A 16,565-nucleotide genomic window follows, 5' to 3' on the forward strand; every position below is an offset into this window, starting at 1 on the left:
CAATAAGTTGTGAGTCTAGCTCTGAATAAAGAGCTCCTGTTTCTGTTTTTTACTCGCCATTAAATCTGCCATTTCCTCATGATGCGAAGAAGTAGCGAGCGGGTGGAAGCCCCGAGCTCTAATTTCATCTCCTTTGGTCTGGAGGGGTCCAGTTCATTTCACCAAGGACACATAGTCCTCTTTTTACCCATGTTCTTTTGAAGCCAATGGCATTAGGACTGATGGAGAGCTACTCAACCGCATGCTCTTTCCCATACCACCCACATTGTGCGGCCTGAGATCCCTCTGAGGTCACACAGATCCAGAGCGCACTATATAAGTAGAAGTGAGAGAGATTGTTTCTATACGTTTTCTGTTAAGCGATCTTGCTAGAAATGGTATATTTTAAGTGCAGTAAAACTAGGAAAAGATGAGAGTGCCCAGAACATCCAGTCGGCACCACATGGTGCAGGCCACCGTCGCACCGCCATGGTGGTATTTAAGTATGGCCAGATCATGGAAGCCGGATGAGAGGCAGCAGGCACATACCATGGGGCACAGTGCACGGGCAGTCTGTGTGGAGCTAGGGGAGAGTCTTCACATCAGGTCATCTCGCTTCAGCAAGCGTTATCGAGTCGTGAAACCGATCCGCCATTACAGTACATTAGCCAAGGAAGCACCACAATAAATTCCATCTTTAAAGTATGTTCTAGAAAGTAGATTGAGCATGTTAACATATATAAATGAAAGTTTCCAAGCACCGTAAAACTTTTCCATTCCAGAATTCCATTTCTGTGATTAATGACATTCACTGTTGGCTTTAAGAACGTATGTGAATTAAATGCTGGGGGAAAAAACAACTAGTAGCTAGGAAATAATATCCAACAGTTAAAGTAGCACTTTATTTAATTATTTGGAGGTAAAATATTCCAAAACGCAGAGGTAAAAATCAAATAATGATAACAATATTAATAATTAAATTACGGACCAATTGATATGAAAGTTGTGTGTTGGGTGCCAGTAGCAAGTGTTATTTAAAAAATATTGATACTTTTGAGAAAATATTGGTTATCTTCCTTTCTATCTTCACGGTACATTTCACAAATATTTGACTATCAATAGGTAATCACTTGCCACTTACAATATTAAAGGATTCAGCCTGTGTTGCTATGGTTCATGGATTCTCCAGGGGTTTTCCCAGCTCACGCATAAAATGCTGAAAGCTGTCTGTTTGCACCTATGTTTACAGACTTAGATTCCAAAAGATATGGCTTTGGAGCCCAGCTACCCACGTCAGTCACTTTGTGTCCCCATCTCATCAGCTGGCATTCCGGTACGTGCCACGTAAGATAACACATTCATAATATTGATCCACCGGAAAGTGCCAGACTTAAACTGGGGGCCTTTAAATGCCAATAAATGGCCCAGCGAGCAATAGGATACATTTATCAAAAGAAAAGAAAATACTAGCTGGAACTTTGCTCTTTTTAGGCCACGCCTTTGACCTCACCCTCACTCACCTGTGTACAACCTCACTGTCCCCAGTTCACCCCTCACCACCTTACTGTCCATGATTCTGTTTGTATATTAAATAAAATATTTGTCACAGTTTGCCATCTGTGAGCACATCTGGAGTCAATACCTCGGGGGCATCAGAGTGCAGGTCTGGTGTTGTCAGAGTGTAGGCTACCCCAGAATGCAGGTCAAGGGTCCTATGGTGCAGGTCAAGGGTCCTCGTTGTGCAGATCAGAGAAGTCAAGGTGTGAATCAGTACGTGCTGGAGTATTAAGAATGTATACACAGGAACTTGGAGGCGAGTCTATGTTTGAAAAGGTATATATTATACATAATGTATTTAACCCAGACTGCAACATGGGGCATACTGGAGGAGTCATGCTGCAGGCTGGGATGGAGGGGGGGGACATAGCAATTTGAGGCGCGGTTAAAGGGTTTGTCTATTCTACTTGACCCATCTTCACTGTCTTTCAGAAGCATCGGTTGCCAGACCATCCCCTGAATTCTATGTAGGCCAGTTTATTTCTGGTTGTCTCTTTGTCACTCTTACATTAAAACCTTGTTTCTTGACCCTATTTTTATTTTCCTTTCCATGTCACTCCTTTTCTCTTCTTTACCTACTCTTGTTCTATCAAACATCCCCAACCTTATCTTGCATTCCCCTTTCTCTTCCCTTCTTCTCCCCCTCCTGTCCTTTATTCCTTCACTTTCCTTTCTCATGGCTCTTTATCTCCTCTCCTGTCTTCCCCTCTCTTTGTTTCTCATCTCACTTAGGCACAAGCACACCTCCCGGCATCGGTACAGCAGCTGTGCCCAGTTTAGCCGCACCCCTGGGGGTGAATGGCTTCAGTGCCCTCGCTTCCCAGACCAACGGGCAACCCACAGAGACCATTTACACCAATGGCATCCACCCATATCCAGGTATGTTCAGGGGCAAATGAGGGGGCAGGGCACTAGTGAGTGTGCTTGCCTAAGGGCCAAAGCGTGTCTTCTGGGTCATGATCATGAAAAAGTCCCTGATAATATAGCAGTGGGGAGAGTGATCACCAGACAGTCGTAGACACTAGAACCCACAGTGCCATCAGGCACAGACTGACATTGGCATCTGAATGCAACACGTTTACATTCAGACAGATTTAGTATCTGCGAACACGGATACACAGGACATTCACACTTGGCATCCTCTTAGAGACAGTCACAGAATATCCACACAAACATGCATGCAACATTCTTCATGTATGATTTGCAAAGCACCCACACGTTTCAACAAGGTGTTGCTGTTCACAGGCAGACACAGAGCAATCGCAGTCATGCAGACTGAAGTACTCACACACAGACACAAAACACTCCATACAGACAGATACACAAACCTACATGCAGGCAGGTAAATAGCTTCAACATGTAGGAAGACATGGCACATGGATGCAGACATGAAGTAGCCATAGGCAGGCAGATAAAGAGTAACCAGTGGCTGGTAGACACAGTCACAACATGCAGGCGACTCATGGGTTCTACAGGACAGGGACATGCAGTACATCCACTGAAAATCTTCAGGCAGGCAAACATAGCTCATCCATTCACTCACAGGCACGATGCATGTAGGGACACGCGACCATCCGTAGTCCGGCATATGCAGAGCATCTGCACTCAAGCAGAAAGTAAAGAAACTCAGAATCAACATGGAGGCAGACAGAGGGAACTGTCACTATCCTCCAGTTTATTTTTTAGGAAAATAGTCACTCACACTTAAAGGTGCATCTCTAACAGCGTAACAGATGAAAAATGGGAAAGTAAAGTCAGAAGAACACTTTATGAAGTTAAAGTCAATAGGAAGAGTCAAATCATGCTCACTTAGCCTTGACATGTACACATGTGTATGGAAAGTCAGGTCGTGCGGTGTTGCAAATCTTAAGCACTCTGCTCAAAGGCGAGTACACCCAGTGTGCTATGTGACACTGCAGGCAGTCATAGCCTCCCCTTTCCTGCATGAATCCAGTTTGTGAAGGTCAGGCCAAAACAACATGGACACAGGCCGCATTTAATATAATGGTTTACCTGCACCATGCCATACTTTTAATCATTTCTCTAAACTAGAAGTTGTGACCTCCATCAGTCCCAAAGTAGTTTTAAGTCACTTGCAAACCTAGGCCTGGCTCTCCGATGAGGTACTTGTAGGGAGCTCACAGGTCTGTACTGGGAGAGAGAGAATAGAGGCTTAATGTACCCAAGGTTACTCCTCACCGGGCACTGCTTATTCACAGACTCGAGATGAGCCGAGAGTGGCAGAATAAAGTTTCATCTGGACAACCTCTAAAAGTACTGAGTGAAATAAAAATGCAAAGAAATGACTGGGCGCCTGTTTAGGAGACTTAGTTCTATGGGCCTCTAAACTGCACCAAAACAGAACCTGGCTGTATAGGGGCATGGATTTTTCCCAACAGAGGTGCAACAGCCCTGGACGTTTTCAATTGCTGCTCCTGGTCACCTTTAATGAGAGCTCAAAAGTTGCTATAATGATAGCTGGTTCTCTTGGTGTCTGATGAAGGCATCTTCCTTTGATCAGAGATGGTATTTGTGAACTACAGAAGCCACATTGGGACTAGGGATTCAGCTTTGCTCAGAATCAAAGTGTAATAATGACACTCTCAGTTTAATATTCTTGCAGCTGTAAGCAAATCTATTTTTTAGCAATGTACATTGAAAATTTAAGGTCAATAAGGGAGCCTCAGCCTTTCACTCAAGTTTTTATTTTTATTTAATTTAATTTTTTATTGAGTTTTATAAAGCATTAGACAACAGCAAAACAATACAAAGAGGTACATCAGACAGCGCAGGTGAGGTATCAATACATAGTATAATAGTACAAATTTCATTGGAATCAGTTGAGGAGCCTTCAAAAAACATGAAAGAGCAAGCAACCAGAGCCAATGGGGGCATACATACTAATGCAGGGACATGTCCATAGCGTCGTCCAAAAGAGTAGCACGCTAGATATTGGGCACAGACATTAAATAGGTCGTGAGAGGCGACCAAATATCACGGGGTCGGGATGTTATTGGCAGCTCCTCAGCATAACAGCACATTTGATCCCGGCAGTAAGTCAAATCTTGCAGCCACAGCCTGGTGGTGGGGGCCACTCTACTCTCCCAGCACATGGAGACCCTCCGCTTAGCCACCAGCAATGCAACAGCCACAAATCTTCTACAGGAGACTTTAACGGCAGCAACATGACCAAGGAGACAAAGCAGCGGGGTGCAGTCCAGGGTAAGCCCAATCATGTTACATATAATCTGTATAACAGCCTCCCAATATGAGTATACCCTGGGACAAACCCATGCCAAATTATAAAAATCAGCATCTGGGGCACCACACCATTTACAGGCAGCGGAGTCACGCAAACCATACCGATGTAGCTGGGCAGGCGTATAGTATAGCTGATGTATGTATTTATAGTGCACCAAGCGCAGATTTCTGTTCGATGTCAGCCGCCCAGTGAGGCTACAACAGCCCTCCCATTCATCATCTGTCGATTCGCGTGACAATATAGCGTTCCATCGCAGCCGCGCCGGCTGAACCATAGGAGGGGCCTCACTCTGGGAGATACGATACAGTCTAGTGACCAATTTCCCCCTAGAGGGGGTAATATAGAGGAGCTGCAGGGCCTCCAGTGCAGGCGGCTCCGCGGGAAATTGCGGATACAATACGCTCATGGCTGACTGCAGCCTAGTGTATATAAAAAGCTGCATGGCGGTAAGAGGGCCATCAGCAGCCAACGAGGCAGCTGCGACAAATCGGCCACCGGGTACACGTCTTTCATGGCCACCAAATTCATGCTGCTGAGTGTCCGCAGGGCGCCCACCTCAGTAGTGACCGAGAGGGAAGAATGGTGAAGCAGAGGCATGTCAGGAGCGTAAAGCGGCAGCTTCTGCGCACGCCTACCTAATTCCAGCCACGCCCCAACCGTGGTCTGCACTGTGTCAAACTCCCCCTTTTCGAATTCTGTATGAGTATTAACAAACATGGCTTTAAGCGGTATAGGATGCACCGCCCCAGCCTCCACCGCCACATGGGGAATATATGCAGGGTCATGTTTCCAATAATATGCAAAGTGGGCCTGCGCGCACAGATAGTACAGCAGGAAATCAGGCGCCGCAAAGCCCCCCTGTGCATAAGGAAGCGTAAGTGTTTCCCATTTGAGGCGAGATTTTCCCCCCCCCCCATGCCAAGGTGGTTAACAGTGAGCGAAGGGAAGCGAAGAAGGGAAGTGACAGAGGTGTCGGTATATTCAAGAATAAATATAAAAATCGGGGGAGTACTACCATCTTTATTAACGCTAATCGGTCCGCAAAAGAGAGGGGTAGTTTTATCCAGCGAGCCACCTGCTCCTCGAGGCGTGCAACAGCGACTCCATAGTTGGCACGTATCACCTCCTGTACCCACACCCCCAAATATTTCACTGCATCGGAACACCAAACCAGGGGGAAGTTTAAATCAAGCGGAGATGTACTGTCTGTAAGGGGCAAAATCAAGGACTTGGACCAGTTTATACCAAGCCCAGAAAATCGTTCAAAGCAAACATACTCTCGCAGGAGGGGGGATAGGTGAAGTGCCGGCTCACGGACGTATAGCACCATATCATCTGCGTACATGGACACAGCCAGAGGGCGTTGGAGAAACCGCAGCGCCACCTGAGAGTGACACTGCCGCAGGATACAAGCCAGAGGTTCAAGCATAAGCTTGAACAACAGCGGCGAGAGCGGGCAGCCCTGGCGCGTTCCCCGGTGAATGGAGATTGGCCGAGAAACGTGCCCATTAACCCTCACTCTGGCTGACAGACAGGTGTATAGCAGCTTGATTCAATTAGTGAACGCAAAGGGCACCCCCATACGGTGCAAGATCGAGATCATGTAAGACCATGAGATGGAGTCAAAGGCCTTTGCGGCGTCGAGGAGCACCGCCACCGCAGGTAACGTGGGCTTAAGGACATGCATAACAGCAAAAAGAGTTCTAAGATTGTGGGAAGTTGATCGGGAAGGCACGAAACCAGACTGGTCTGGCAGGACCATGACCGGCAGAATCAGCTGCAATCTGGTAGCCAGGACCTTGGCTAAAATTTTTACGTCGGTGTTAATTACAGAGAGTGGCCGATAGGATTCACACCGGTCCGCAGGCTTGCCCGGTTTAAGAAGGGCAATCATCAGCGCTTCACGCAGCGTAGGGGGCAGGCATTGAGCCTCATAGGCTTCTTCATATACCTGGAGCAAGCAGGGAGCCAAAATATCAATATAGGTTTTATAAAACTCCGCTGGCAGCCCATCAGCACCAGCAGATTTACCAGTGGGGAGAGAGGCTATGGCATCCCGTATTTCATCAAGGGTGAGAGGGTGCATCAGAAATTCCTGCTGCCTACGAGAGATCCATACCAAAGCTATATCATCCAAATACTGCTGTAACTCAGCCTCATTGGCTGCCGGGCGGTGAGCATACAGGCCCTGAGAGAAATCAGCAAAGGCCTCCAGAATATTAGGGGTGTCATAGTAGGTGCCATCAGCAGCAGCGATCGAGTGGATTGTATAGGTGCGACTGTGAGGGTCCCTGATTCGGGCCGCCAGTGCTCTACCCGGTCTGCCGCCTTCACCATAATACCTGGCCGTACTCCTGCGAGACAAATGACGGATCTCCTGGTCTGCCACGGCATTGTATTCAGCCACTTTATTCCTAATGAGCGCAAGAACAGAGGGATCAGACTCATTCTCATACTGCCGCTCCAAACCTGTCAACTCATGCTCCAACGCAGACATGGTACCCTTGAGCGACCGAAGCACTCCTGCCTGAAGGCCAATGCAGACCCCACATATGGTCACCTTAAAGGCTTCCCAGAGCGTTCCCACCGTCTCCACCGAGGCGGTGTTTCTCGCAAAGTAATCTGCAATGGCGTCCCGAACACCCTCACAAAATACCGTGTCTAACAATGCGGATGGTTGGAGCCGCCATTGGAAGGGAGGGGGGACATAGGTCGGCAAAGCCAAACGAAGGTGCACCGGGGAGTGGTCTGAAAGCCCCTGAGGCAAGTGAGCCACCCGCGTCACCCAATCATTGGCATCCCGGGACAGCAACCACAAATCTATACAGGACCAAACAGAGCGAGCATAGGAGTGACAGGTACCCTCCCGGCCATCAGGGTGCCGTAGACGCCAAACATCCACCAGCTCCAGCAGCGTCATACCATCTCGCATAGCAGCGGCCGCCCGCTTGGGAGGTCTGTCTACAGTGGAGACTCTGTCCATGTCCGGGTCCAGTGTCACATTAAAATCGCCCCCACAAATAATACTACAAGGTGGCAACTTATAGAGTTTCCCCCACAGTTCATCATAAAAGGAAGGGTCATCAACGTTGGGTCCATATACATTAACTATAACTAAGGACTGATTGTAGAGTGTACCCTGTATTATGATGTATCGCCCACCCTCATCTTCGTCAATAACAAGCGGAGCAAAGGGGGTGCCTTTTGTAACCAGGACCATAACCCCCCGAGCGTAGGAGGAATAGCAAGCCGCAAGCCGAACCCCTGCCCATCTAGCGGCAACAGTGGAGACCGTCTGCTTAGTAAGATGCGTCTCTTGCAGGAGAGCGATGCGAACATTGTGACGGTCAAGATAGGAGAGCACCTGGCGGACCTTACGTGGGTTATTAAGGCCCCGTACATTCCAACTGAGCCACGATATCTCCCCATCAGCAGGGGCAGCTATGTCGCGGCGCGAGTAGGCATTACATCAGCAGAATATGGATAGTCAACTCCCAACCCTATCCCACCACACCTACCATGCACAGTCAGTGTACCATTCAAAACATTACATCCCCTAACATCCCCACCCACCCACTCCAGCAGAAAAGAAAAAATTCCCAAACATGTCGCATAATAGTCAAATCACATATACAGGATATCCAGTGAGGAAATAGTGCGACCAGGTCATAAGCCAAAACTGAAAATGCAACTTGGCGGGGAATTCCCATGTGGGGAAGCACCAGAGGCCTCTAACACCCTGAGATGTACAGGGTGGGCGAGACTAAAAGAGAGGAACCACCCGCATCTGGCCACAGAGGTCGCCAAACGACCACCCCCGTTACCAGGAGAATAGCGCCCCTCCCCTCGCATCCAGCAGTAACAGCAACAATATAGTGCATTCCTCCAAGGCCACACAGAGTAAAGCAATCAGGCAAGCGTATCTAGACAGCAAGAAAAGACATCATCAATGACGCCGGAGGATAGTTGAGACAGCGAGGGCTGACGTATGGGGACATCCAGCTCGCGAACGGGCAAGGCAGACATGAACAGCAATACATACGAAGAGGCCAGTCATCACCAGTCAACCTTCAGAATCAGTCACCCATTTTCTCATGTGGCGGCGCTCGCCGTGGCGAGCGACGCTCCAGCTGCCGGAGAAATTGAAGCGCCTCCTTAGGGGTAGAGAAAATGCGGAACTTCCCATCGTGATGAATGCGTAAGCGCGCCGGGTACAGCATGGCATATGAAATATTAAGCAGTTGCAATTTTTTCTTCACAGCTTGGTACTCTCTATGCGCCTGCTGCACCGCAACTGTAAAGTCAGGAAATAACTCCACCTTCATTCCCTGATAACTCAGGCTGCCTTTCTCCCGGGCTAGGCGCAACGCAGTGTCCCTGTCACGGTTATTCAGCAAGCGAGCTATAATGGGACGGGGAGGCACCCCAGGGATGGGCCGAGCAGCTAAGGAGCGGTGGGCTCGATCAACAATAAGAACTTTCGAAAAGTGTTCCACCCCAAACAGCGAGGTAAGTAGGGACTCAACGAATAGTTCCATAGGCCCTGTATTGGTTGATTCTGCAATTCCGGTAATGCGCAGGTTATTCCGTCTAGACCGAGCCTCAATATCCTCATTTTTGGCCCTAATAACCTCCATAATCTTTTCCATGCTTGCACAGGAGGTACTGACTGCCTCCACTTTATCCTCTGCCTTAGAAATTCGCTGTTCAGCCTCGGTCAGCTGCTCACCGTGCTTATCTAGCCTGGAAGCCATAGTATCCATTTGCAAATTTAAATTGTCAATTTTAGCGTCGATAGTGTGTAGGCTCTGCTGCATGGCGATCAACATGCCCTCTAACCTGGCCCCAGTCCCCCCCCAGCGTCGAGTTCAGCATCGAAAGCAGCCGGTGACAGGGGCTTCGGGGGCGGTTTGGCGGTGAAGGAGAGCTTGCTTTGCTGCTTGTCTTCACGCCCCATGGCGGAGCACTATAGGCCCCTCACGTGCAAGGCAGAAATGCGCAAAATAGAGTGCACCTCAAAGATCCAGAGGGCCAGCCACGCATGGACCCCGCCAGGAGCTGGGCAAGGGAACTCAAAGCCGCCAGGGCCGAACACCGTTCCCAATGTTTATGAAGGAGCGCGGGCGAGGAGGATCCCGTAGCACCCACAAGAGGAAGCAGGCCACCACTGGTCTGTCCGCCCCCAGCTCGTCCAAGGGGGTATCCGCAGCAGGCCTCCCGATAATGAATGATGACTTGGCGCCAAATCAGGGGTCACAACACCGGAGGCCCCAAGATAACAGGCAGGCCAGCATTAGCCCCCCCGCCACCAGCCCCGATGACCACGAAGCGACAGCAGGCCCCCCAGTCCCCACCGCACGATGCTGGCGCCAAAACAGGGGGTCCCACACAAGGAGCTCAGGGAGCCCGTCACCCCAAGGACACCGGGGCAGGCGGTAGCTAGGCGCCAACGCTGCGCAGAGTTCAGCCGCTTGCAGCGGCACTCGGGACCGGCAAGCCTCGCTGCATACAGCCCAGGGCCCCACGCGGCCCTGCAGCACCACCAAGCCGGCCCCTTGCCGCAGCAAAGCAGGCGTCGCGGATCTGCCTCACCTGTACAGCGCGGACCGATGCAGCGTCCCCAGGCAGATTCCGCCGACAGCTACGCTCCGCCGCGGCTCTCCGCTCCCCGCAGCAGCAGGGCGCCGCCTCCAAGCTCCGCCGACGCCGGAGTCACAGCCCCCGGGGAGCACGGGACCAACAGCCCTCCAGGAAGCGGGCGAACGGCAATCGCTGCACCGCCGGACCTCCCTCGCTCCAGGCGTGTCTCTCTCCCGGTCCGCCGATATCAGCGCAGGTCAGGAGCCGCCCCACTACACCTCGGGGCACCGCGAGCAGCAGACGGCGGCAGCCAGCAACCTGTAGAGAGCAGCAGCAGCCCCGGCAGCGGTCTACCTCATGACACGAGGCGCCGCCATTGAGCACCAGGCCGGGATGCAGGACGGGGCCAAATCAGCAGCAGCAGGCCAGCAAGAAGCACCAGATGAGATCACCGGGATGCAGGAGCGCCGAGGAGGGCAAATCCACACAGGGAGTACATGGATGACAGGTAAGATCAAGGATATTAGGCGGATTAAAGTCTCAGCCGGCAGAGCTGCACTGAGAGGCGGCCATCTTGCTCGGGCTCTCTAGCGCCCCCAAGCCTTTCACTCAAGTTAGTTGTGAATTTGAATTGCACATGCATTGCACACAACTGTAAGTCACCAGGGTACCTGTGACCAATAGATCCATGGACCCCTGAAAGGTCTATGATGTATGAGCTATCACCATGGCCAAGAGATGATTAACAGCTCCACCAGTGAAGGGCCATGACCACTGATGTACTGTCAACCAACAATCCCTTACCTCAAAAAGGATATTCGCTTGTGACAGTTTTCTGAAGCACTTGTCTTAGAATGGAGGGTTGATGGATTGGTACCATGCTAGGCCATCAGTGCCCAATCCAGGTCTGTGAGTGGCAGGTATGGCTGTGATGTTTTTATGCTCATCGAAGCTACATCCAAAAGGGAAGCGCTGTTGATTGGTCACATGGCTGAAAGCATTGGTCCAGGTGACTCTGTGATCATCCAGAACAGATGGATTGGGCCAACCTTTTGGAACTCGCTCCCTGATCACCTCCGCTCTGCCACTCAGTATCTCCCCTTTCGCAGAGATCTGAAAACTTTCCTCTTCAGCCAGGCTTTCCTCACTTAAACTCCCTCAAAAATTCCCTTCACCTCTCCCTGGTCTTTCCCCCTCAGTTGCCAATCCCCCCCAGCGCCAAGAAACCGCAAGGTGTACGCTGCGCTCTAGAAGTATTTTTTAAATTAAATTTAAATTAAATGGCTGCACAGAAACACTCAAGTCGGCTTGGTGATAGAGGGCTGCCTTTAAGATGGCAAGGGCTGAAGGATACTGAGCACATGATGCAGCCATACAAGCAGCATTGAGGGAGCCAAACGTAGTCTTCTTACAGGTGCATGCATGATTTGCTTCCACAGAATAATCTGGCTCCTTTTACTGTAAAAGACTGCAAGTATTGAAATATTTCATTAGCTTCTCTTCAGAAAATCCTGTAAAATCCCAGCTGTGCAATATGGGGGTGGTTGTAACACCTTTAAATGGCTACTTTTAGCTACCGGGCCAGTACTCTCAATGAGACATGGATTGGTGTCATACTTTCTCCGTTTGATCCTTTTGGCTGCCCCAATGAGGTCTACATAAAGGGAAGGGCTGAAGCCAAACACTACGAGTGTTGCCATAGGGGCAATGGACCAATAATACAATAATATAGCGGCTGGAGATGCATTTGCTGATGTAAGAGTCGAGTGGCTTATTCAGATGCTTTATCCGGATCAGGATTAGAACCCAGAGCTCTTCCTTCGTCAGTCAAGGTTACTCAAACAGTAGACCACATCTCTTCAAGCAAGATGTCTCCTTCCAGAAATGATCATGGCAGTGTTTCCGGTGATAGCAATAGGAATATCCATGATAGTCGCTTCAGGCTAAATGAGACTGTCCACTATCTTGAGAAGACCTAAATGCAGTTGTGTTTAGCCCAGCAACTGAACAGGTGAATTCTGATTAATTTTATGCAAAGACCACCTTCAGACAAATCATCTGACAAACCCAAAGGTAAGCCTAACCACCTATAAAAGATTATGTCCACCAATGCTGCAGTTCTCTAAATATCTGAATCTTCTGCCTGTCTAGGCCATGTGAAAACCATCTCTCATTCCTCGGCATATGTAGTTTTGACTCATAGATGGCCACAGATCAGTGAGTCGCTGAGCATCCACACGCCGGGGAAAATATTGACCATTCTGTCCTTATACAGTTAGATACAGACCATCCAAATGTAGAAAGATATGGAGATAAGACAGACTCACCACATGCTATTTGGCATAGTGCTTTCCATACACTTTGTGAGGCCTAAAGCACCTTTGGACTGTTGAGCAAGTCGCTACTCCATGTGTATTATTTATAGATAGTCACGCAACAACTATTTATACATAATGGTGCAACCAGTAGACCTCTACCCAACATTTAAAGCCACACAGCAGCAGAATTACAGAGTACAGTGCACCATGTAGCAATGAACATGGCAGACACCATCACCAGGGCGCCGCTCTTATAGAGTCGGAAGAGGCGCCCTGGTGTGCTTGCTTGCTTATCGTCGAATATGAGGCATCCGTGTGTAAATTAGTAACTGGATCCAGCTAGGTAAAGTCCTTGATGTAAAATCAACACAAAGAAACCTGTGCCTCTGGATCTAATCTAAATCAGCCTTGCATTATTTAATCAAAACAGGCCATAGTAAAATTATCTGAAGCATAGGCTTCAGCCAGCTCTTTTTGTGACGTGTGGTTGCTTTTATTATTCATACTTTATCTATAATTGCTTCTTTTACACTTCATCTCTATTTTATCTCTCTTGTGTGCACCCACCTCTCACTTCTAGAGCAATTTTTGTTTCCTCTTCTCTTTAACGGCCCATCTCTCACTTGGTGTAGCCACTCTATCCCCTCCTGTATAAACTCTCTTTCTGTCTCATTAAGTGTTGATTTTCCTTCTGTCTTTCTTTAAATTCCCTGCTCTATTTTTGCTTTTTATTCTCTTCCTCTTCTCTTTTACATACACTTGCTCTTACTTTTGCGTTTACTTTTATCCCCTCTTCTATCTTATGACCCTGTTTTAATTTTCCTTCCCCTTCCCTTCTTTCTTCAACCATTCCCCTTTTTCATTCAGTTGTTCTCCGTCTTTCACTTTAATATTCCCACTCTCTCTTTTGCTTTTATTTTTACCTGATTTTCTCTTTCATATGTCCCTTGTCTCTCTTGTAACCTGACTTGTCTTTTTTTCTGTTCCTCGTTTGTTCTGTTGCTCAATTTCTGGATAATTATTTCTATTTCTCTTTTTGCTGTCTTTTCTATTTGCAGCACAAAGTCCAACAGTCGGAGACCCCTTGCAGCAGGCCTATGCTGGCATGCAGCACTATGCAGGTCTCAGCTCCATTTGCTGTAATATTCCAAAATGTTCTCCTTTATAGGGGCCACTGTCTAATTCTCAGTTATGTGTGTAATTTTCCACCTGTGATATATAGCCCCTTTGTTCTTCTAATTGTTTTTACTGGTTATCCTAGTTACATTTCCCAAATCAAAGTATTCGTAAATCACAGTTCTTGCTGTATTTTTTCCCATAGATAATTCCTAGCTCTTTATGTATTATTGCATCTGTAATTCCCAGTTTCTGTTACATGAGTCCATCCATAAATCCCACTTCACAGTGCATTGTTATATCTGAAATTATAAGGAGCTCTATGTATTATACATTTTTTATTTCCCAGTTCACATTGTATATTTCCCTCATTTATTTACAGTTTAGAGTTACATTTTTTATCTTTAACTCCAATTTCTCCATTCATTATTAAATCTGCAATTCCATGTTCATTAGTGAATTGTTGGATCTGTAACTCCCACTTCACGGTGCATTATTTAATCTTTAACTCCTACTTCATAGTGCATTATCTCATCTGTTATTCCCAATTCTGTGTGTACTATTCCATCTGTAGGTCCCATTTCTCAGTGCAATATTCCATTGGATATTTAGTACGCTATGCTTTATTCCATTCAATACTTTTCCAGGTCTCTGTGCATTCGTCTATCTTCTATTTCCAGGACATTGCATATTATTACATCTGTAGTAGAAAGTTATGTTCCTTCTTTAATTTCTAGTTTGCATTGTCTTATTCCATCTACAGTTCCTACCTGGTTCTACATTATACATTATTTACTTATTAGCTGAAAATGTATTACTCCAGCTAGTCTTCCAAGTTCTTAATGTATGGCTCCCTCAGTAATCCACAGTTCTTCCTGCATTGTTTCTTCTTTCCTTCTCAGTTCTGCCCTAGACTTTTTTCCTAGTGCAGCTTATTTCTTTGTGATACCATCTAGGAATCCCAGTTTTTCCAATATTCTGCAGGAGCGGCCCATGCAGGTAAGAGCGGAGGGGCGGAGGAGCTGGTGGGATTCAACAGACAACGACAGGGGAAAATTAAATAATTAATTTCTCTTGTCGTCGTCTGCTAAACCCCACCTGGCCCCATCGCTCTTGATGTTCTCTAATATTAAACTCCCAGCTGCCCTTCCTGAAATTCACAGTAGGGAAACATTTCAAATGCTGGGACAAACAGAGATGGCATAGTGAAAGCAGCTCCAATAGGGGTTCTGTTCAGTTACTTGCAGATTTGTCTCCCTAGGATTGGAAAAGATTAATGTTGGGCCTACCCATTCTGATTGACACACATTATCCCGACTAACGCTCCTCGCATACATTCTGAACCTCCTCGTCCGGTTGTATAGTCTGACCATTCTGTGATCATTTTTCAGATCATTAGCACTCAGGTAGCCTTCACTCCTATTACACCCACCCTTAATCTTAGGAGACACAAAATTACTCAATACACCCTCATGAAAGAATTTACGGCACCTATACTAGGAGAGTCTGGTGATATTAACATAAGGTTAAATGAACGTCATGGGGCTTTAAAATCAGTGACGGATATTATTGCCCCTTTAAAACAACCAATTATGTTGTGTACAGTGAAAGAAGAAATAACAGACCCCAGGTGTGTTGTCAACCAAGACTAAAGGAAAGATTAAAAGAAGTGAAACAAAAGGGAATCACCTCAAAAAGTGATTGGCTGATACACATGTGAGACAGCAAATTTAGGTACAGTTATGGATACAATAATGTAATATTTGTATCTGCATAAAGCAAGAAACTTTGTCAGTCTCTATAATTGTGTCGACGGTGTTTCGACCCTTTCAGAATTATAGGGCCTCGACAGGACTGAGGAAGGTAGGGGTCTCAGGTCACTGAAAAGACAACGCTGGTAATGGTCTCTGTGTAATTCGTTGATGATGAATTTAGGCCACAATCCTCTTGTCTAGTGAAGACGATGCTGCATAGACTTTGATAAGGCTGAGAAGAAGGGTTCAGTAATAAAAGAATCCCTTTTAGAGCCACAATGCTTAGAGTAGCTCAGACACCGTTACCAGCATTGTTCGGTCCACTTTTCAGTGAACTGAGACCCCTCCCATCCTCAGTCCTGATGAGACCCTTTAATTCTGAAAGGGTCGAAACGTCCGTCGACACAAGTATAGAGACTGACAAAGTTTCTTGCTTTATGCAGATACAAATATTACATTATTGAATCCATAATTGTTTGTACCTGAATTTGCTGTCTCACATGTGGATCAACCAATCACTTTTTGAGTTGATTCACTTTTGTTTCACTTCTTTTATTCTCTTTCTTTTGGTCTTGGTTGACTACACCTGAGGTCTGCTGTTTCTTCTTTCACTGTACACAACGGTATTTGATTGCTAGAATTTGTTTTGGTTTTGAATAAACTCGGTTCGGCTGAGCCTCGTTACATACTGGCTGAGTTATTATTGCTCCTTTTAAATGTTTGAAATAATGCTTTGCCTTTGTTTGTGATTTAGCCCGCACAGAAATATCTGTGATACCCATATATCGATGTGTAAAATGAGTTCCATGTGAACGTTTTTTCTCAAGGATTACTTGATACTCCTGTTCGCATGGACATAAGGGTTGCTCTTCTTGTTTTGTTTAGATATTAAATACCCTTTAAAACAACAACACTCAAACACCCAGAGACGGCATGCGGCCTGGTATTCACCAGAGCAAGGAGGAGGCAAATTGTAAAAAACTGGAGCAGTCTGGGTGA

General features: G+C 47.2%; 1 protein-coding gene across 15 annotated transcripts in view; it reads left to right on the forward strand.

Annotated features, from left to right (window-relative positions):
* The window catches only part of CELF6 (CUGBP Elav-like family member 6), a 531,043-nt gene that overhangs the window by 457,732 nt on the left and 56,746 nt on the right, over nucleotides 1–16,565 (forward strand). For 12 of the 15 annotated variants that reach the window (XM_085643931.1, XM_085643936.1, XM_085643939.1 and 9 more), the window contains 2 exons: nucleotides 2,269–2,415; nucleotides 13,755–13,817. The exons of 2 other annotated variants lie outside the window; for them this stretch is intronic. In XM_085643931.1, coding sequence (XP_085500057.1) covers nucleotides 2,269–2,415; nucleotides 13,755–13,817 — 210 coding nt within the window. The remainder of the gene's footprint in view (nucleotides 1–2,268; nucleotides 2,416–13,754; nucleotides 13,818–16,565) is intronic. One more of the 15 variants, XM_085643937.1, reaches the window with a different exon arrangement.

Source organism: Triturus cristatus, chromosome 3_1 (assembly GCF_964204655.1).
Source record: "Triturus cristatus chromosome 3_1, aTriCri1.1, whole genome shotgun sequence".
Classification (NCBI taxonomy): Eukaryota; Metazoa; Chordata; class Amphibia; order Caudata; family Salamandridae; genus Triturus; species Triturus cristatus.